At 43.6% G+C, this 23,547-nt stretch overlaps 1 protein-coding gene across 1 annotated transcript in view; it reads right to left on the reverse strand.

The window, feature by feature from the left end:
* Positions 1 to 8,179: 8,179 nt before the first annotated feature.
* The window catches only part of LOC139576814 (mitoferrin-1-like), a 31,353-nt gene continuing 15,985 nt past the window's right edge, over positions 8,180 to 23,547 (reverse strand). Inside the window, exons 2-4 of the mRNA XM_071403317.1 lie at positions 12,587 to 12,815; positions 12,285 to 12,341; positions 8,180 to 12,152 (exon numbers count right to left, since the gene is read on the reverse strand). Of these exons, the coding sequence (XP_071259418.1) occupies positions 11,620 to 12,152; positions 12,285 to 12,341; positions 12,587 to 12,815 (819 nt within the window). The 3' untranslated portion in view covers positions 8,180 to 11,619. The remainder of the gene's footprint in view (positions 12,153 to 12,284; positions 12,342 to 12,586; positions 12,816 to 23,547) is intronic.

Raw genomic sequence — 23,547 nt, forward strand, 5'->3', positions numbered from 1 at the left:
GGTACCGCTTGGCGTGCGGTAGCAGAGAAAACAGTCTATGACTAGGGTGGCTGGAGTCTTTGACAATCTTTAGGGTATTCCTCGGACACCGCCTGGTGTAGAGATCCTGGATGGCAGGAAGCTTAGCCCCAGTGGTGTACTGGGCCGTACGCACTACCCTCTGTAGTGCCTTGCGGTCGTAGGCCGAGCAGTTGCCATACCAGGCAGTGACGCAACCAGTCAGGATGCTCTCGATGTTGCAGCTGTAGAACCTTTTGAAAATCTCAGGACCCATGCCAAATCTTTTTAATTTCCTGAGGGGGAATAGGCTTTGACGTGCCCTCTTCACGACTGTCTTGGTGCGTTTGGACCATTCTAGTTTGTTGTTGATGTGGACACCAAGGAACTTGAAGCTCTCAACCTGCTCCACTACAGCCCCGTCGATGAGAATGGGGGCGTGCTCGGTCCTCCTTTTCCTGTAGTCCACAATAATCTCCTTAGTCTTGGTTACGTTGAGGGATAGGTTGTTATTCTGGCACCACCCGGCCAGGTCTCTGACCTCCTCCCTATAGGCTGTCTCGTCGTTGTCGGTGATCAGGCCGACCACTGTTGTGTCGTCTGCAAACTTAATGATGGTGTTGGAGTCGTGCCTGGCCAAGCAGTCGTGGGTGAACAGGGAGTACAGGAGGGGACTGAGCACGCACCCCTGGGGAGCTCCAGTATTGAGGATCAGCGTGGCAGATGTGTTGCTACCTACCCTCACCACCTGGGGGCGGCCCGTCAGGAAGTCCAGGATCCAGTTGCAGTGGGAGGTGTTAAGTCCCAGGGTCCTTAGCTTAGTGATGAGCTTTGAGGGTACTATGGTGTTGAACGCTGAGCTGTAGTCAATGAATATCATTCTCACATAGGTGTTCCTTTTGTCCAGGTGGGAAAGGGCAGTGTGGAGTGCAATAGAGATTGCATCATCTGTGGATCTGTTTGGGCAGTATGCAAACTGGAGTGGGTCTAGGGTTTCTGGGATAATGGTGTTCAAATCAAGTTTATTTTATATAGCCCTTCGTACATCAGCTAATATCTCGAAGTGCTGTACAGACACCCAGCCTAAAACCCCAAACAGCAAGCAATGCAGGTGTAGAAGCACGGTGGCTAGGAAAAACTCCCTAGAAAGGCCAAAACCTAGGAAGAAACCTAGAGAGGAACCAGGCTATGAGGGGTGGCCAGTCCTCTTCTGGCTGTGCTGGGTGGAGATTATAACAGAACTATGCCAAGATGTTCAAAATGTTCATAAGTGACAAGCATGGTCAAATAATAATCATGAATAATTTTCAGTTGGCTTTTCATAGCCGATCATCAAGAGTTGAAAATAGCAGGTCCGGGACAGGTGGCGGTTCCATAACCGCAGGCAGAACAGCTGAAACTGGAATAGCAGCAAGGCCAGGTGGACTGGGGACAGCAAGGAGCCATCACGCCCGGCAGCCCCGACGCACGGTCCCAGGGCTCAGGTCTGGAGAGAGAAGGAGAGAATTAGAGAGAGCCAAGATTTTCAAAATGTTCATAAATGACAAGCATGGTCAAATAATAATCAGGAATAAATGTCAGTTGGCTTTTCATAGCCGATCATTAAGAATTGAAAACAGCAGGTCTGGGACAGGTAGGGGTCCCATAACTGCAGGCAGAACAGTTGAAACTGGAATAGCAGCAGGGCCAGGCGGACTGGGGACAGCAAGGAGTCATCATGCCCGGTAGTCCTGACGTATGGTCCTAGGGCTCCGGTCCTCCGAGAGAGAGAAAGAAAGAGAGAAGGAGAAAATTAGAGAGAGCCAAGATTTTCAAAATGTTCATAAATGACAAGCATGGTCAAATAATAATCAGGAATAAAAGTCAGTTGGCTTTTCATAGCCGATCATTAAGAGTTGAACAGGTAGGGGTTCCATAACAGCAGGCAGAACAGTTGAAACTGGAACAGCAGCAAGGCCAGGTGGACTGGGGACAGCAAGGAGTCATCATGCCCGGTTTGCCGTGACGTATGGTCCTAGGGCTCAGGTTCTCCGAGAGAGAGAAAGAGAGAACGAGAGAATTAGAGAGAGCATACTTAAATTCACACAGGACACTGGATAAGATAGGAGAAGTACTCCAGGTATAACCAACTGACCCTAGCCCCCCGACACATAAACTACTGCAGAATAAATACTGGAGGCTGAGACAGGAGGGATCAGGAGACTCTGTGGCCCCATCCGATGATACCCCCGGACAGGGCCAAACAGGAAGGATATGTTGATGTGCGCCATTACCAACCTTTCAAAGCACTTCATGGCTCCAGACCTGAGTGCTACGGGTCTATAGTCATTTAGGCAGGTTGCCTTTGTGTTCTTGGGCACAGGGACTATGGTGGTCTGCTTGAAACATGTTGGTATTACAGACTTAATCAGGGACATGTTGAAAATGTCAGTGAAGACACCTGCCAGTTGGTTAGCACATGCCCGGCGCACACGTCCTGGAAATCCGTCTGGCCCCGCAGCCTTGTGTATGTTGACCTGTTTAAAGGTCTTACTCACGTCGGCTACGGAGAGCGTGATCATAGTCGCCTGGAACAGCTGATGCTCTCATGCATGCCTCAGTTTTGCTTGCCTCGAGGCGAGCATAGAAGGGATTTAGCTCGTCTGGTAGGCTTGTGTCACTGGGCAGCTCGCGACTGTGCTTCCCTTTGTAGTCTGTAATAGTTTGCAAGCCCTGCCACATAAGCCGGTGTAGTATGATTCAATCTTAGCCCTGTATTGACGCTTTGCCTGTTTGATGGTTCGTCGCAGGGCATAGCAGGATTTCTTGTAAGCTTCCGGGTTAGAGTCCCGCACCTTGAAAGCGGCAGCTCTACCCTTTAGCTCAGTGCGACTGTTGCCTGTAATCCATGGCTTCTGGTTGGGGTATGTACGTACAGTCACTGTGGGGACGACGTCCTCGATGCACTTATTGATAAAGCCAGTGACTGATGTGGTGTACTCCTCAATGACATCGGAAAAACCCCGGAACATGTTCCAGTCTGTGATAGCAAAACAGTCCTGTAGTTTAGCATCTGCTTCATCTGACCACTTTTTTATAGACCGAGTCACTGGTGCTTCCTGCTTAAATGTTTGCTTGTAAGCAGGAATCAGGAGGATAGAGTTGTGGTCGGATTTAACAAATGGAGAGCGAGGGAGAGCTTTGTACGCGTCTCTGTGTGTGGAGTACAGGTGATCTAGAATTGTTTTCCCTCTGGTTGCACATTTAACATGTTGATGGAAATTTGGTAGAACTGATTTAAGTTTCCCTACATTAAAGTCTCCGGCCACTAGGAGCGCCACCTCTGGGTGAGTGGTTTCCTGTTTGCTTATTTCCTTATACAGCTGACTGAGTGCGGTCTTAGTGACAGATTGTGTCTGTGGTGGTAAATAAACAGCCACAAAAAGTATAGCTGAAAACTCTCTAGGCAAGTAGTGTGGCCTGCAATTTATCACAATATACTTCAGGCGAGCAAAATCTAGAGACTTCCTTAGATTTCGTGCACCAGCTGTTGTTATGCACAGACCCCCCCCTATCACTGTTGGTCCTCCTCAGTGACCTCATGTCTTGAGAATTAGAATAAGAAGTACAGTTGTATAGCTTATCGCAATACTTCACCTCTTCGGGCAAATAGTACCCTTGACTGTCCTGATCATCTAGTTGAGCATTCCAGATAATTCCTCCAGCCCAGCAAAAATGTCCCATCCACATAAAATCCTACTATCTATTTTACCATTACTATAGTCAAGTCTGTGGGTTATGGTATTTAAATATCGATGTTACCATTTTAGTAATGAACCTAGTTGGCTAGCAAAAAGTAACTTTTTTGTTGTTGTCTTTCAGGCAGGCGGACCGGAAACCCAGTAATGACGCTCAGGTCTGCAACTGCCATTTTCTGTTGGTAAAGAGAAATGGCCCTGTATTTACCAGAAAAGGTAGGTCCAAAAGGATACAAAATGGCGCCGGAAGAAATGGCAGCAGTTTTATGGGCGCCCAACCAATTGTGCTATTATGTTTGTTTTTTTGCGTTATTTGTATTTATATTTATTTATTTTGTACATAATGTTTCTGTAACCGTATCTTACGGCAAAAAAGAGCTTATGGATATCAGGACAGCGATCACTCACCTCGGATTAGACAAGGATTTTTTCTTCAACAAACAAGACGCACAAGACATCCGGCAGGGCCGACATTCACATTATGTGCAAGAGGAAGCGACGCAGGTACAGAGGACAAAGAGCCGGATGCCTGGTCAGGACCCGAAAAAGGCGAGTGGGAAAGCTGCCGTTACCGTCACTACTACTCGCCAACGTGCAATCATTGGACAATAAACTAGATGAGGTACGATCACGAATATCCTCCCAACGAATATCCTACCAACGGGACATCAAAAACTGTAATATCCTATGTTTCACGGAATCGTGGCTGAATGACGACATGGATATTCAGCTAGCGGGATACACGCTGCACCGGCAAGATAGAACAGCACACTCCGGTAAGACGGGAGAAAAGAAATGCTTTGAAAGGCTGGTCATGGCTCACAACACCATTATCCCAGAAACCCTAGACCCACTCCAATTGTCATAACGCACCATCAGATGATGCAATCTCTATTGCACTCCACACTGCCCTTTCACACCTGGACAAAAGGAACACCTACGTTAGAATGCTATTCATTGACTACAGTTCAACGTTCAACACCATAGTGCCCTCAAAGCTCATCACTAAGCTAAGGACCCTGGGACTAAACACCTTCCTCTGCAACTGGATCCTGGACTTCCTGATGGGCCGCCCTCAGGTGAAGGGTAGGTAACAACACATCCGCCACGTTGATCCTCAACACGGGTGCCCGTCGGGTGCATGCTCAGTTCCCTCCTGTACTCCCTGTTACATTACATTTTACATTTAAGTCATTTAGCAGACGCTCTTATCCAGAGCGACTTACAAATTGGTGCATTCACCTTATGATATCCAGTGGAACAACCACTTTACAATAGTGCATCTAACTCTTTTAAGGGGGGGGGGTTAGAAGGATTACTTTATCCTATCCTAGGTATTCCTTAAAGAGGTGGGGTTTCAGGTGTCTCCGGAAGGTGGTGATTGACTCCGCTGACCTGGCGTCGTGAGGGAGTTTGTTCCACCATTGGGGTGCCAGAGCAGCGAACAGTTTTGACTGGGCTGAGCGGGAACTGTACTTCCTCAGAGGTAGGGAGGCGAGCAGGCCAGAGGTGGATGAACGCAGTGCCCTTGTTTGGGTGTAGGGCCTGATCAGAGCCTGAAGGTACGGAGGTGCCGTTCCCCTCACAGCTCCGTAGGCAAGCACCATGGTCTTGTAGCGGATGCGAGCTTCAACTGGAAGCCAGTGGAGAGAGCGGAGGAGCGGGGTGACGTGAGAGAACTTGGGAAAGTTGAACACCAGACGGGCTGCGGCGTTCTGGATGAGTTGTAGGGGTTTAATGGCACAGGCAGGGAGCCCAGCCAACAGCGAGTTGCAGTAATCCAGACGGGAGATGACAAGTGCCTGGATTAAGACCTGCGCCGCTTCCTGCGTGAGGCAGGGTCGTACTCTGCGAATGTTGTAGAGCATGAACCTACAGGAACGGGTCACCGCCTTGATGTTAGTTGAGAACGACAGGGTGTTGTCCAGGATCACGCCAAGGTTCTTAGCACTCTGGGAGGAGGACACAATGGAGTTGTCAACCGTGATGGCGAGATCATGGAACGGGCAGTCCTTCCCCGGGAGGAAGAGCAGCTCCGTCTTGCCGAGGTTCAGCTTGAGGTGGTGATCCGTCATCCACACTGATATGTCTGCCAGACATGCAGAGATGCGATTCACCACCTGGTTATCAGAGGGGGGAAAGGAGAAGATTAATTGTGTGTCGTCTGCATAGCAATGATAGGAGAGACCATGTGAGGATATGACAGAGCCAAGTGACTTGGTGTATAGCGAGAATAGGAGAGGGCCTAGAACAGAGCCCTGGGGGACACCAGTGGTGAGAGCACGTGGTGCGGAGACAGATTCTCGCCACGCCACCTGGTAGGAGCGACCTGTCAGGTAGGACGCAATCCAAGCGTGGGCCGCGCCGGAGATGCCCAGCTCGGAGAGGGTGGAGAGGAGGATCTGATGGTTCACAGTATCAAAGGCAGCCGATAGGTCTAGAAGGATGAGAGCAGAGGAGAGAGAGTTAGCTTTAGCAGTGCGGAGCGCCTCCGTGACACAGAGAAGAGCAGTCTCAGTTGAATGACTAGTCTTGAAACCTGACTGATTTGGATCAAGAAGGTCATTCTGAGAGAGATAGCAGGAGAGCTGGCCAAGGACGGCACGTTCAAGAGTTTTGGAGAGAAAAGAAAGAAGGGATACTGGTCTGTAGTTGTTGACATCGGAGGGATGTTCACTCATGACTGATGACACAACATTGGAAGGCCTGATCAACAACAACACAGCCTATAGGGGGGTCAGAGACCTGACCGTGTGGTGCAAGGACAACAACCTCAATGTGATCAAGAAAAAAGGACATGATTGTGGACTACAGGAAAAGCATCCTGACGGTTGCATCACTGCCTGGTATGGCAACTGCTCAGCCTCCGACCGCAAGGCACTACAGAGGGTAGTGTGTATAGCCCAGTACATCACTGGGGCTTAGCTTCCTGCCATCCAGGATCTCTATACCAGGCGGTGTCAGAGGAAGGCCCTAAAAATTGTTAAAGATTCCAGCCACCCTAGTCATAGACTGTTCTCTCTGCTACCGCACGGCAAGCGTTACCGGAGCGCCAAGTCTAGGTCCAAGAGGCTTCTAAACAGCTTCTACTCCAAGCCATAAGACTCCTGAACAGCTAATCAAATGGCTACCCAGACTACTCTCATTGCTCCCCCATTTTACACTGCTGCTACTCTCTGTTATCTATGCATAGTCACTTTAATAACTCTACCTACATGTACATATTACCTCAAGACCGGTGCCCCCGCAAATTGACTCTGTACCGGTATGCCCTGCTATTGTTATTTACTGCTGCTCTTTAATTATTTGTTATCTCTTACCTTCATTTTTTTCCCTTAAATCTGCATTGTTGGTTAAGGGCTTGTAAGTAAGCATTTCACAGTAAGGTCTACACCTGTTGTATTCGGCGCATGTGACAAATATAATTTGATTTATATGAAGTAGTAGTAAAATCCCAAACAGAAAAATGAATGGTGAAAGAACGATTGTAACCATTACCGGGTTTTACCACTAGGATTTATAAAGATAAATCAAATCAAATTTTATTAGTCACATACACATGGTTAGATAGTAGAACTCCTACAGTGGTACTCTTTTTGGAAAGAACAAGCTCTGGTCTATCTTTCAATATAGGCCAACAACTCTAGCAGTGCCCTCATGGGTGCAGGCTGGATTAAGGAGGCTATCCATGAGATGAACTATTTCAACTATAGTGCCCTCTATTGGTTCTAATGCAACAAAGTTTAAGGTAGACTGATCAGTCTACTTTAGATTGAGCCCTCAGCGATACTCCTTTACATCATTATCAACAAAAATAATAGGTTTATCCAATAAACACAGCATTGACCACTTGCATTTTATTTGAGCTTCAGTGTTACATACTGTAGCAGCATAACCACAATCATTTTAACATTTGCATGGTGTTTTTCCCCCCAAATCTAACATATAATTTTACTGTAGATGGCACTAGTCATATCATCCCAGTTTCCCCCCTTGTTTTGTTGTGTGCAAAAAAGCAGCAACAATGTTACATGAACATACCTGGATAAGATTTTAATTTCCCAATTCATTGAAATATATCAATCACTTAATGTGGCATACATAATAATACTTACAATGTACATTGTTGAAATGATCTTACGGTCAAGTTAGACAAGCTAGATAATTAAGCAAGGTCTTTCCTTCAAGTATTTTTCCTTATATCTCCAGGGCTGTAATGCAATGTGTTTAAACAAGGCAAGACCTGTATTCTGTGGATATTTTATCAGAAGCTAAAAAAGGTACTTCAGACTGAATCTGTGAACAATATTAGTTAATCAAATGTTTCCAATATTCTAATTATCGTGAATTATCAACCAACCCATCGATTTCTTAAATAGAACATCAGTCCTGCTAAACATTTAACAATGTATAAGAGCAGTATTATTGAAGAGGGGTTAAAAGACCTGGTGAGTGCTTTTAATGCAATGAATTCCATCAACTGAATGACAAGCATTTAAGCATAAGATTAATACAAATTGAATAAAAGTCAGAACAGAAATTGCATGTTCTGCAATTGGATTACAGGCAACATCCACACAAAGCTAAAAAGGCTAGAGCTGCCGCTTCCAAGGAGCAGGACACTAATCCGGACGCTTATAAGAAATCCCGGTATATTTTTGTGTTACTTTTTTAAATGTTCTACTTTAGTTTATTTAGTAAACATTTTCTTAACTCTATTTCTTGAACTACATTATTGGTTAAGGGCTTGTTAGTAAGAATTTCACAGTAAAGGTCTACCTGTTGTATTCGGTGCATGTGACATAACATTTGATTTGTACAGAATCATACATGACAAGTCTTGAATTCACTTTTCAGAAATATGAACCAACAATATGCCATAAACTAACATCAAATTAATTAACCTTCAGCTGTCCAATAGTTGTAAAAAAGCTTGAATTTAATAAACCTAAATGTGTTAGTGTTGCATATTTGTTTACATTTACATAAAAAATAGCTGTGATATTTAGCAAAAACATAGGTGTAATTCTATAAAACACACACACAGAAAAGGCTCAAATTAAGAGGGACAATTTAAATTAAAAGAAATGGTCATGTACTGTGCCAACTTCTCTCTACCACTTAACCTGGTAGTCCCAGTTTAGACAAAAATATTCCCTTCCACCAAACACTTCAGCCTCCACAGATACAGTACATTTGGAGAAGAAATGATCATATCGCTACCCTTCATAAAAATGCTGAGGCACCCACAGATACTTTTCAAACATAAGGCAATAAGCCTCAAGACAGCTAAATTACAAGCTTAAATAAAGAAATCCAAAGAAAAAGATGCTAAAGATATTGGCTGGAGATGATGCTTGGAATGAACGGACTGACAATAAGCAGTCCTTTAATTTATTATTATTTCACAGGTAGGTTCACCAATAACTTCAAAAATACAGGTTTGTGAGTGGAAGCATACAATGCATATCTTTAGGATTTTAACAAGGAATGAGTTAGCCTACATTTGAGGGAATATGATCTTTGGAGATCTCATAGAACTTTATACTTCACTGGTCAATGAAAATAAAACAGAAGCATTTATTTAAAAACAAACAAATCTCGCAGCTTTGTGGTTACAGCAATATGTGGAGAAATGTCTTGTCTTCGGAGCAGAAAACACTGAGCCAAGATGCTGGTAAGAGGGAGAGCACAGTAAGTGGCTAAAACATGCCACAGAACAAACAGCTCATCTGGTCAACCATTAGTACTGGTCTCACGGTCACAGACAGAATCCAATGCTTAAAGGGCTTGCCTAAAAATATATTTTTTAAATTTTATTCTCTGCAACATAGAAGAACGTTATACAATTTACACTAACACTCTTGATCATTGTGCGTGATTCCAGTGCATAGGCCTACTACCGTGCTCAAACAAGGCTAATATTTGGGCCATTACGGCTTAATTCGAGGGATTCCAGTAACCTCAGGAAAAGGAGGCCGACTCACTTCACTGTGTGGTTAAAATAAATTACTGAAACTAAACTACTGCAGTCTTGAGTATGGGTGGTGCAGAGGTTTGAATGAAGACCAATCTAAAGTGAAAACACCCAACATGAAAATGAAAATAAACCAACATTTGGGGGTTGAGCCAATGCACTACTGTATGTAACTCTCAGAACTGCATTTCTAACACAGAATAGAAAATATCCCTAATCTTGAAAGGTTCAGCTCAGACTACAGCCACATTGCATGATACCAAGGAAAAATAACAATATGGTACTATTTCAGTACATTTGGTTTTAACATGAGTGGTTTCTTGCTATGATTGATCAAATCTGGCTTCCAGAGTTAACATTTAAAAGACCATTTGAGATTCAATCCACAGAATGATAAGCCCTTTTAATGGCAAACAATGATTATGGTCATGGAAATAATGATCAGTCCAATCTATTTAGGACCTGAACAACACACAAAGCTTAGCTTGTAGCGGACTTCATTACTAAAGAGGCACTTTGAAAGCGCAATTGTTCTGTGTTTACTGTGCAGCGAGACTCAGGAATGTGATCAAACAGTCCTTTATAAATACACAAGAAAAGAAAATCAAGCAAACAGCCACATGTCTCTTCCTAATCCATAAAATACAAGCACTGAAAAGTACATTTTAAAAAAGTGTTCCCATATCAGATCTATACTGAACAAAAATATAAACGCAACATGTAAAGTGCTGGTCCTCTGTTTCATGAGCTGAAATAAAACATAATTTTTTTCCCCCATATGTATGAAAAAGCACAAATGTGCACAAATTCCTTTACATCCCTGTTAGTGAACATTTCTCCATCCACCTGACAGGTGTGGCATATCAAGAAGCTGATTAAACGGCATGATCATTAAAACAGGTGCACTTTGTGCTGGGGACAATAAAGGGCCACAAAAATGTGCAGTTTTATCACACAACACAATGCCACAGATGTCTCAAGTTTTGAGGGAGCGTACAATTGGCATGCTGAATGAAGAAATGTCCACCAGGGCTGTTGCCATAGATTCGCATGTTAAAGTCTCTAACATAAGCCGCCTCCAACGTCGTTTTAGAGAATTTGGCAGTACGCAAACCGACCTCACAAACACAGACCACGTGTAGCCACACCAGCCCAGGACCTCCACATCTGGCTTCTTCACCTGCAGCATCGTCTGAGACCAGCCACCCGGACAGCTGATGAAACTGAGTGGTATTTCTGACTGTAATAAAGCCCTTTTGTTGGGAAATACTCATTCTGATTCTGGTGGGCCCTCCCAGGCCCACCAATGGCTGCACCCCTGCCCAGTTACTTGAAATCCATAGATTTGGGCCTAATGAATTTCTTTCAATTGATTGATTTCCTTATATGAACTGTAACTCAATAAAATCGTTGAAATTGCATGTTGCATTTATATTTTTGTTCAGTATACATACTGTATGAATGTAGCCAAACACAATCACCAGATAGAGAGACGAAGTAGGGAGTGTTGTGCGCTTAGTGAACAGGTGATTTGTGAAAAGGGCCTGTTGCCATATGAAGATGCCCTTTTCTCTGCATTAATGGAAAGACAAGCCATCTCTGTGCATTTCCTGTTCATGTAACAGCCTCCACTCTAATGAATGACACTGTACAATGGAAGGGCTTGCTGAGTACGTAAGAAGGGTAAGGAGTGCCACAGTCTACCACTCCCACAGCAAGTCTTTCAAACTTCCTCCATTGCAGTGACTTCCCTTCGAGAAAACACAGATTATTACACAACAGCACACAGATATAAATTATGAACACGACATTGCGTACACAATGAGACTTTTGGCATGGACTCTATTGGAGAGCCAGGAGCTTCCAGAATACGTGTGGTGGATAGTCGGCCCTGTCCACAGCCCTTCCTCAGACTGGGCCTGTTGTCCCAGCCTCTCCCTCCATCTGCTGCTTGGTCAGGAAGTACTTAAAGAACTCATAGACTGACCAGGCAATTGCAGTGGAGGGCATCTGGTATATGACCCGGGCCTGGATCCCTTTGAAGAAGGCAGCCATGCCGCCAAAGCGATACACTGTCCTGAAGGCATTGGCCATGCCTGTGAGATGACCACTGATGTGCATGGAGCTGAGTGCTACGTTCTCCTGTGTGTTGAGCAGGGTCTTACACACATCCAGCGGGGTGGTTATCGCTGCAGACACGGCCCCCGCCGCAGCCCCAGACAGTATGTGGCTGCCGGGGTGGTACTGTCTGTGGGGGTTGAGCCGCTCCTGCATCAGTTCATAGGTCATAAAGTGGACAGCCTGGAAGGGAATGTTCATGGCCAGCTGTGTGCTGTAGCTGCGGTAGAAGGCTGCGAGCCCCTCAGTATGTCGTATAGTCCGAACACAGTCCAACAGGTTCCGGTAGGGAGAGTTGTACATCTGCATCCGCTGTTTCACCACTAAGACACCATGCAGGACAGCATCATCACACAGACAGGGGAACAAAGAAAAGGGGGTTCATATTCTGTACTCATTTCTAATTGAGAACATTTCTAAATCGAACACCCCAATGCCCCCTTTGAAAGCCTTACCTTCAGCTGGGTTCATGACTGCGTCATGCAGCACAGTGGCCACACAGCCTGCCAGTCCTAGTTGGAACAGAGTCATCAGTCAGTCAGGCCTCCACATGTTACCACCCATCAACATACAATACCTCGTGATACTACATCAGTTCTCACCTCAACTGTCTCACGACAATTATTTATACTGTAAGTTTATCAAAACTGCCAAAACGACTACCAAAACAATTAACTTATTTCTGTGCCATGTTCCAGTGATCACCTTCCAGTGGTCAGTGTGAAACATGAGAGTTCCAAGGGAAACAGAACTGTACCATTGGCTATGTGGCTGTTTCCTCCATTCTGAATTACTTCGCTGAGTGTGCACTTGACCCGTTCGTAGCAGGCAAAGTAGAGGGCGTGGGCAGGGCCAGCCCCCAGCATGGTGATGTTGAGGCCCCTCAAGGGTCTGAGGAGACCCTCCGTTTGGATGATCCTTCTCAGGGCCTCGTATACGCTGCTGTACTGAGCCTTCGGGTCTGGCTGCAAACTCTGCATCCTGGTCTGGAGAAAGAAGAGGGTAATTTGAAGTGAGAGACCCTAGCTTCTCATGGACGTGGTTCATACAACCTGCAAAAGCTAAACTAAAGACCGTAGTCAAACCTCCACACACTCACCTGGGCTGTCTGTTTCTGAGGTTATTGTTTCTCCAGTGATCTGATGTCCTGCCATGTTTCTGTTAATGTCTGTTCTTGTCAGAACTCATGTCCTGGGGTGTTTCTGTCCCAGGCCTAGGGTGGGGAACTGTGGCAATTCTTTGTTATACCCTGCCATGCCAAGTTATTTGGACAGCACAAAGAATGTTTTTGTTTGGCCTAAAATGTAGGGCAGCCCAAAAGACAGGCTATTTATCTTCCTCAGCACATTGCCTTGTGTTTCCGTCCTTTCCCCAAACAATACAATATCAATTACATTTCCTTCAGATACATCTGGAGGCTTGAGGGACTCATACAACTTAGTTTAAATTTTTGTCAAATTGAACTAAAACTCTACACGAATCACAGACATAGTTGAACTCTGCCTCAAGGAGACAATGAATTCTGCATGTGCCCTCAAGACTAGCTTCTGTAGTTGTCTTTTACTTACATGTGATATTACTTATCTTCCATCACTCTCTCAACAAGTCTTTGAAAGGGGGATTCCAATGGATCATTCCGTCTCAAAGAGCACAAGAAAGAGGATTGACACCATCTCAGATTGTTCTGAAATTGTTTATGTTGTTAGAAATAAGATTAGCATTCCTGCAGCTTTATTTTGTTGAAATATGATTTGATCTAAGAAATTAAGCTAATTGATTGCACCCAAATTGGCCATTTTAATTTATAGGATTCATATATTTAATAAATATTACACCCAACATCTGATTTGGACTATGGATTTTGACCTTTTTCTAACAATGAGTTAGACACGAGGAATCCAAAGAAATGGTGAAAAGCCACCCACGCCAATCCCACCCAACAATGAGTATATAGTATCAGTTCTCTATGTCTCACAAGTAGTATGGTGCTGCGGCTCGGAGTATTGTTTCTTCATCCTATGTAATCTATTCACACTGAATTTGGTGATGTTTCTCCCCCGGTCCAGAGAAATTTGTCATTGAAGTTGTTAGGTTAAATGTCCTATCCTACTTCTGATATTACCCGGTTCTGACCACTAGATAGTGCTGTTCCGGGCATTCTTTTTATTCATTTAGTATTTGTGGCACAAATCCAATGCAAGTCAATCGTAGCTATATTAGAATTTTCACGCTTCATATTGTTTCATATTATGCTGTATCGTCTATTTCGTTGTGTCGCAAATCACACTCTTTTAGGCAATATTTTTAGTCAATTGGATAACACTTTGCGTTCTGAAATTTGCAACACAAACAAACATGGAGGAGAGTGAACGTGACACAGAGCACGGACACACGGAGCTCGTACCTAAAAGAGGGGCTACTTCGGTCGCATGGACGTGGTTTGGGTATGAAAAGTCTGACACGGACCAGAAAACTGTCCTCTGCAAAATAATGCCGCAGGCCGGTCCTGACAACAGGCTCAAACACCACTAACCTCTTACCACCTACGCAAGAATCATGTGAAACAGTACGGAGAGTCTACGGATGAGACCCCAAAAAGTACAGTCGAGTGCTCAAAACAAACCCGACTCAGACGTTGCAAGAGGCTTTTGCACGCGGCGCACCATATGGCAAAGAATCACGAAGATGGAAGGAGATTACAACTTACGTCTGCAAAGACGTGACCCCAATTTACACGGTCGAGAAACAGGGGTTACATGAGTTGGTGCAAACACTCGACCGAAGGTACCAAATTGATATGTGACACGTATTAATGCCAAAATAACATGCAAAACAGGTAAGCCCCCAATATATATATATTTGAAGTGCTTTGAGAGGATGGTATGGCACATTAACTCCACCATCTCAGACACCCTAGACCAGTGGTCACCAACCTTTGAGTCGAGATCACTTTGAGTCAAAATGCAAGCAGAGATCTACCACTCAGATTTTTTCCAAACGTGACTTAAAAAACATAAGCCTATGCATCATTAACCAGGTTTCCTCCAGATGTGACGCTTGGAATTCAGGCAAAAGAGTTTAATCTTGGTTTCATCAGACCAGAGATTCTTGTTTCTCATGGTCAGAGTCTTTAGGTGCCTTTTGGCAAACTCCATGCGGGCGGTAGAGTGCATTTTACTGGAGGACTGATTCCGTCTGGCCACCATAAAGGCCTGATTGGTGGAGCGCTGCAGAGATGGTTGTCCTTCTGGAAGGTTCTCCCATCTCCACAGAGGAACTCTGAAGCTATTGGGTTCTTGGTCACCTCCCTGACCAAGGCCCTTCTCCCCAGATTGCTCTAGGAAGAGTCTTGGCTTCCAAACTTCTTTCATTTAAGAATGGAGGTTACTGCTTTCTTGGGGACCTTCAATGATGCAGAAATGTTTTAGTACCCTTCCCCAGCTCAGTGCCTTGACACAATCCTGTCTCTGAGCTAAACGGACAATTCCTTCGACCTCATGGCTTGGTTGTTGCTCTGACATGCAGTGTCAACTGTGGGACCTTATATAGACAGTTGTGTGCCTTTCAAAATCATGTCCAATCAATTATATTTACCACAGGTTGTAAAAACATCAAGGATGTTCAATGGAAAAGGGATGCATCGGAGCTCAATTTCGAGTCTCACAGCAAACAGTCTGAATATTTATGTACATCATTTCTAAAAACCTGTTTTCACTGTCATTATGGGGAATTGTGTGTAGATTGATGAGAAAAATGATTTAATACATTTTAGAGTAAGCCTGTAACGTAACAAAATGTGGAACAAGTCAAGGGGTCTGAATACTTTCCGAATGCACTGTTAGACGGATTTCTTCAGCCTCCTGTTGAAGAGGCGCTGTTGCACCTTCTCCATGCACTGTCTATGTGAAGGGGCCATTTCAGGTCATCAGTGATGGAACTTGAAGCTTTTGACCCTCTCCACTGAGGCCCTGTCGATGAGGGGTGCGTGCTCTCTACTGTCGCCTGTAGTCCACGATCAGCTCCATTTTGTTGACGTTGAGGAAGTTTCTTTTCCTGGCACCACTCTGCCAGCATTATCACCTCCCTGTAGGCTGTCTAGTCATTGTTGGTAATCAGGCCTACCACTGTTGTGTCGTCAGCAAACTTGATGATTGAGTTGGAGATGTGCGTGGCCATGCCGTGTTGAGGATCAGCATGGCGGAGGTGTTTTTGCCTCCCTTCACCACTTGGGGTCGGCACGTCAGGAAGTCCTGGACCCAGTGATGAGCTTGGAGGGCACTATGGTGTTGAAGGCTACTATGGTGTTGAAGGCTGAGCTGTAGTCAAACAGCATTCTTACATACAGTAAGTATTTATCTTGTCCAGTTGGGATAAGAGAGTGTGCAGTGAAATGGCGACTGCATCGTCAGTGGATCTGTTGGGGCTATATGTGAATTGTAGTGGGTCTAGGGTGTCGGGTAAGGTGGTGGTGATATACTAACTTGCCTTTCAAAGCTCTTCATGATGAAAGAAGTGAGTGCTACGGGGCGATAGTCATTTAGTTCAGTTACCTTCACTTTCTTGGGTACAGGAACAATGGTGGAGATCTTGAAGCAAGTGGGACAACAGACGGGGATATGAAGAAATGTAATATGTCCGTAAAAACTCCAGAGAGCTGGTCTGCACATGCTCTGAGGACGCAGCTTGGGATGCCATCTGGACCGGCAGCCTTGCAGGGGTTAACATGCTTATAATTATTTAGTCACGTCGGACACAGAAAACGAGAGCACACATTCCTTGTGAGCGTTGAGGGCCTGCGTCAGCGGCTCAATGTTGTTTTTCTCAAAGCGGGCGAAGGCGTATAGCTCTTCCGGGAGCGAGCTGAAGGTTTTCACTACGTAGCTGGCTTTCCCTTTATAATCTGTGATTGTCTGGAGTCCCTGCCACATACGTCTCGTGTTTGAGCCGCTGAATTGCGACTCTACTTTGTCCCTGTACTGTCCTTTTGCCTCCGATTGCCTTACTGAGGTCAGCTGGTCTGTTTGTACACGCCGATGTTCACAGTCACCTTGCCATAGTTAAATGTGGTGGTTCGTGCTTTAATTTTTGAGCGAAAGCTACCATCTACCACGGTTTTTGGTTTGGATTAGTTGTAATCGTCACAGTGGAAACATCCTTACTACGGGAGCTTCCTTCTTAAGTTTCTCCTCTGGTGAGGAGAAGATTGGAGGCATGATCTGATGTGCCTAAGGGAGGGTGGGGGAGGGACTTGTAGCCATCCCGGAGTGGAGCTTAGCAATGATCCATGATTCAGTAAAACAGAGTGTTACAGTTCCTGATGTCTCCCTGGACAGAGATCCTCACCCTGAGCTCGTCTACTTTATCATCCAGGGACTGAAAGTAAGCAAGTAATATACTCGGAAGCAGTGGATGGTATGCACGCCGCCTGAGTCTGACTAGGGTCCTACTTCTTCCTCTTCTCCAGCGTCTTGGTGCAGACCCCAGGATGAATAGAGCTGCCTCGGGAATTTCAAATAAAGGATCCAGGTCAAATTTCAGCTCGAATTTCTGGTGAGTGCCCGGCCATCTAATATCCAAAAGTTATTGTCGGCTGGAGGTAATAATACAAGAAACGTTCTGAGCAAATAATGTAAGAAATAAACAAAAAAAATAATAGGGAAACTATGTCTGTCGGCTAGGGTTGCAAAGGGTCAGAAACTTTGTGGTAAATTTCCAGAATCTTTCCATGGGAAGTTAAGCCCTGGAATTTGCGGAATTTTGCTTAAATTCATCAAAAAAAAGTTAGCTTATAACAGTAAACCTTTTTTGTGGGATACATATAAGGCAATTCTAGGTCTTGTGGCATATTTTGTTTGAACCATCCCCAATTCAATGGAATTGCAACCCTCTTGCACACTAATGAGAAGCTATTGAGCCCAGAAGACTACTGTACACTGTCTTAGCCAAGGACTACATGCTTTCTGGTAAGTTTTGATTACAATACTGGGTGGGGTGAATATATTTATATGACATACATGATTTTTTGTTAACTGGTAAATAGTAGCCTACAACGAAGTGTGTTTAATTCATTTCAAAATTATTAACAATTTCTGCTAGTTAGTTTTTGCTACCATATGGGTTTTAGCTTACTTGCGCATGCTAACTGAGGAGTGTTAATTCACCTGTTTCCATACATGCTTCATTTTAAAACATTTATCTAACAAAGGAGATGTTTAATCTAACTGCTTAACTATTTACAGTTGAAGTCGGAAGTTTACATACACTTAGGTTGGAGTCATTAAAACTCGTTTTTCAACCACTCCATACATTTCTTGTTAAACTATAATTTTGGCAAGTCGGTTAGGACATCTACTTTGTGCATGACAAGCAATTTTTCCAACAATTGTTTACAGACAGATTATTTCACTTATTATTCACTGTATCACAATTCCAGTGGGTCGGAAGTTTACATACACTAAATTGACTCTGCCTTTAAACAGCTTGGAAAATTCCAGAAAATGATGTCATGGCTTTAGAAGCTTCTGATAGGCTAATTGACATAATTTGAGTCATTGAATGTGTACCTGTGGATGTATTTCACAGCCTACCTTCAAACTCAGTGCCTCTTTGCTTGACATCATGGGAAAATCAAAAGAAAATCAGCCAAGACCTCAGAAAGGAAATTGGAGACGTCCACAAGTCTGGTTGATCCTTGGGAGCAATTTCCAAATGCCTGAAGATACCACGTTCATCTGTACAAACAATAGTACGCAAGTATAAACACCATGGGACCATGCAGCCATCATACCGCTCAGGAAGGAGATGCGTTCTGTCTCCTAGAGATGAATGTACTTTGAGGCGAAAAGTGCAAATCAATCCCAGAACAACAGCAAAGGACCTTGTGAAGATGGAGGAAACACGTAGAAAAGTATCTATATCCACAGTAAAACGAGTCCTATATCGACATAACCTGAAAGGCCGCTCAGCAAGGAAGAAGCCACTGCTCCAAAACCGCCATAAAAAAAGCCAGACTACGGTTTGCAACTGCACATGGGGACAAAGATGGTACTTATTGGAGAAATGTCCTCTGGTCTGATGAAACAAAAATAGAACTGTTTGGCCATAATGACCATTGTTATGTTTGGAGGAAAAAGGGGGAGGCTTGCAAGCCGAAGAGCACCATCCCAACCGTGAAGCACGGTGGTGGCAGCATCATGTGGGGGTGCTTTGCTGCAGGAGGGACGGGTGCACTTCACAAAATAGATGGCATCACGAGGCAGGAAAATTATGTGGATATATTGAAGCAACATCAAGACATCAGACAGGAAGTTAAAGCTTGGTCGCAAATGGGTCTTCCAAATGGACAATGACCCCAAGCATACTTCCAAAGTTGTGGCAAAATGGCTTAAGGACAACAAAGTCAAGGTATTGGAGTGGCCATCACAAAGCCCTGACCTCAATCCTATAGAAAATTTGTGGGCAGAACTGAAAAAGCGCGTGCGAGCAAGGAAGCCTACAAACCTGACTCAGTTACACCAGCTCTGTCAGCAGGAATGGGCCAAAATTCACCCAACTTATTGTGGGAAGCTTGTGGAAGGCTATCCGAAACGTTTGACCCAAGTTAACCTGTCTAGGAGCGGAACCCCGTTCCGCTAGTGGAACCCCTCGCCAACAGCCAATGAAACTGCAGGGCACCAAATTCAATCAACAGAAATCTCATAATTCAATTTTCTCAAACATACAAGTATTAGACACCATTTTAAAGATAAAATTCTCGTTAATCCAACCACAGTGTCCGATTTCAAAAAAACTTTTCGGAGAAAGCAGAACATCTCATTATGTTAGGTCACAAAAAGCAGAAATATTGATAAAATTAAATCACTAACCTTTGATATTCTTCATCAGATGACACTCCCGGGACAACATGTTACACAATACATGTATGTTTTGTTCGATCAAGTTCATATTTATATCCAAAAACCTCAGTTTACATTTGGCTTTGCCTCCAAAACATCCCGTGAATTTGCACAGAGCCACATCAAATCACAAAAATACTCATAAACATTAATAAAAGATGCAAGTGTTATTCACAAATTTAAAGATATACTTCTCCTTAATGCAACCGCTGTGTCAGATTTCAAAAATACTTTACGGAAAAAGCAAACCATGCAATAATCTGAGTATGGCGCTCAGAGACCAACAGAACCCAAGAAGATATCCGCCATGTTGGAATCAACATAAGTCAGAAATAGCATTATAAATATTCACTTACCTTTGATGATCTTCGTCAGAATGCACTCCCAGGAATCCCAGTTCCAGAATAAATTTTTGATTTGTTCCATAAAGTCCATAATTTATGTCCAAATTCCTCCTTGTTGTTCGTGCGTTCAGTACACAATCTAAACTCACGACGCGTGGGCAGGTCCAGGCAAAAGTTCAGACGAAAAGTCATATTACAGTCCGTAGAAACATGTCAAACTAAGTATAGAATCAATCTTTAGGATGTTTTTAACCTGTCTAGCCGGAACCCCACCCACATTCCACTGAAAAGGCAGCGCGCGAAATTCAAATTTTTTTTTTTTGAAATATTTAACTTTCACACATTAACAAGTCCAATACAGCAAATGAAAGATAAACATCTTGTGAATCCAGCCAACATGTCCGATTTTTTAAATGTTTTACAGCGAAAACACCACGTATATTTATGTTAGCTCACCACCAAATACAAAAAAGCACAGACATTTCTTTCACAGCACAGGTAGCTTGCACAAAACCCCCAAATAGAGATAGAATTAGTCACTAACCAAGAAACAACTTCATCAGATGACAGTCTTATAACATGTTATACAATAAATCTATGTTTTGTTCGAAAAATGTGCATATTTCAAGTATAAATCATAGTTTTACATTGCAGCTACAATCACAAATAGCACCGAAGCAGCAAGAATAACTACAGAGAGCAACGTGAAATACCTAAATACTCATCATAAAACATTTATGAAAAATACATGGTGTACAGCAAATGAAAGATAAACATCTTGTGAATCCAGCCAATATTTCAGATTTTTTAAGTGTTTTACAGCGAAAACACAATATAGCATTATATTAGCGTACCACAATAGCCAACCACACAACCGCATTCATTCACCGCAAAGGTAGCGATCGCAAAAAAACAGCAAAAAATATAAAATTATTCACTAACCTTGACAAACTTCATCAGATGACAGTCCTATAACATCATGTTACACAATACATATATGTTTTGTTCGAAAATGTGCATATTTAGCGGTACAAATCGTGGTTTTACAATGTGAATACGTAGCCAAACTGCACAAAATTATCCGGATATATTTTTGACACTCACCTAATCAAAGAACTCATCATAAACTTTACTAAAAAAATACATGTTGTACAGCAAATGAAAGATACACTAGTTCTTAATGCAATCGCCGTGTTAGAATTCTAAAAATAACTTTAGTAGGACATACAGCTTACGTTATAGCGAGACAGCGCCTGCAATGAGGGCGGAAAATAGTACTAAACATTTTCCACAGAAATACGAAATAACATCATAAATGGTTCCTACTTTTGCTGAGCTTCCATCAGAATCTTGTACAAGGAGTCCTTGTCCAGAATAAATCGTTGTTTGGTTTTAGAATGTCCTCTTCTCCTGTCGAATTAGCAACCAAAGCTAGCCAAGTGGTGCGAAGTTGTCCATCTTCACCAAACGCAGAGAACGGAAAACGCCAAAACTCCCGATAAACGTTCAATAATCTGATAAAACTATATTGAAAAAACATACTTTACGATGATATTATCACATGTATCAAATAAAATCAAAGCCGGAGATATTAGCCATCTACACCGAAAGCTTTTCAGAAGGCAATCCAGGGTTCCTTCCCGCGCCTTGCTGAACAAAGGAAATTTGGGGTCACGTCATTCCAAGAGCTCTTGTTCAACCTCAGATCAAGCTAGACACCCCATTCCACCTCCCACTGCCTGTTGACATCTAGTGGAAGGCGTATGAAGTGCATGTATATCCATAGATTTCAAGCAAATGAATAGGAAGGCCCTGGAACAGAGCCTCGATTTCAGATTTTTCACTTCCTGACAGGAAGTTTGCTGCAAAATGAGTTCTGTTTTACTCACAGATATAATTCAAACGGTTTTAGAAACTTCAGAGTGTTTTCTATCCAATAGTAATAATAATATGCATATTGTACGATCTAGAATAGAGTACGAGGCCGTTTAAATTGGGCACGATTTTTTCCCAAAGTGAAAATAGCGCCCCCTATCCCAAAGAAGTTTTAACATAAATCTTCAATAATGTTCCAACCGGAGAATTCCTTTGTCTTCAGAAAAGCAAATGGAACAGACCTCGCTCTCACGTGAACGAGCGTCACAAGCTCAAAGCATTCTGCCAGACCTCTGACTCATTCCCCTCTCATTCGGCCCCACTTCACAGTAGAAGCATCAAACAAGGTTCTATAGACTGTTGACATCTAGTGGAAGCCTTAGGAAGTGCAACATGACCCATATCCCACTGTATCTTCAATAAGGAATGAGATGAAAAACGACCAACCTCAGATTTCCCACTACCTGGTTGGATTTCTTCTCAGGTTATTGCCTGCCATATGCGTTTTGTTATACTCACAGACATCATTCAAACAGTTTTAGAAACTTCAGAGTGTTTTCTATCCAAATCTACTAATAATATGCATATATTAGCAACTGGAACTGAGTAGCAGGCAGTTTACTCTGGGCACGCTTTTCATCCAAACGTGAAAATGCTGCCCCCTATCCATAACAAAGGCAATGCTACCAAATACTAATTGAGTGTATATAAACTTCTGACCCACTGGGAATGTGATGAAATAAATAAAAGCTTTAATAAATCTTTCTCTACTATTATTCTGACATTTAACATTCTTAAAATAAAGTGGTGATCCTAACTGACCTAAAACAGGGAATTTTTATTAGGATTAAATGTGGATGATGTATTTTGGGAGAAAGTGGTAAGCAGCCTGAAACCTATAGCAGCAGCCATTGCACGGATTGAGGAAGACAATGCCATCCTGTCTGATGTTCAGATGTAAGAGAAGAAATCCGTACTGCCCTGCCCACTTCACTTTTGCTTGAAGCAGAGGAAACTGCAGTTCTGAAATACATAAAAAAGCGTGAAGACTTCTGCCTGAAGCCCATACATGCCGCAGCGTACATGTTGGACCCCAAGTATGCTGGCAAGAGCATCCTGTCTGGTGTAGAGATCAACAAGGCCTATGGTGTCATCACTACAGTGTCTCACCACCTTGGCCTGGATGAGGGCAAGGTTCTTGGCAATCTGGCGAAGTACACTTCGAAGCAAGGGCTTTGGGATGGAGATGCAATATGGCAGTCGTGCCAACATACCTCAACAGCCACCTGGTGGAAGGGACTTTGTGGATCTGAGGCTCTTTCCCCTGTTGCCTCCATCATCCTCCAAATCCCACCAACATCAGCCACCTCAGAGCGCGCAACTGGTCCTTGTTTGGGAACACACACCAAAGCACACAACAGGCTGACCAATACAAGGGTTGACAAATTGGTGGCCATCCGGGCAAATTTTAGGCTTTTTGAGCCTGACAACTAGCCATCCTCAACAAGGTTGGAAACTGACAGTGAAGATGAGGCCTCAGAGTCTGATGTTCAAGAGGTGGACATTGAGGAGTTCCAGGGAGAAGACATAATTTTACAGATGTA

Source organism: Salvelinus alpinus, chromosome 5 (genome assembly GCF_045679555.1).
Source record: "Salvelinus alpinus chromosome 5, SLU_Salpinus.1, whole genome shotgun sequence".
NCBI lineage: Eukaryota > Metazoa > Chordata > Actinopteri > Salmoniformes > Salmonidae > Salvelinus > Salvelinus alpinus.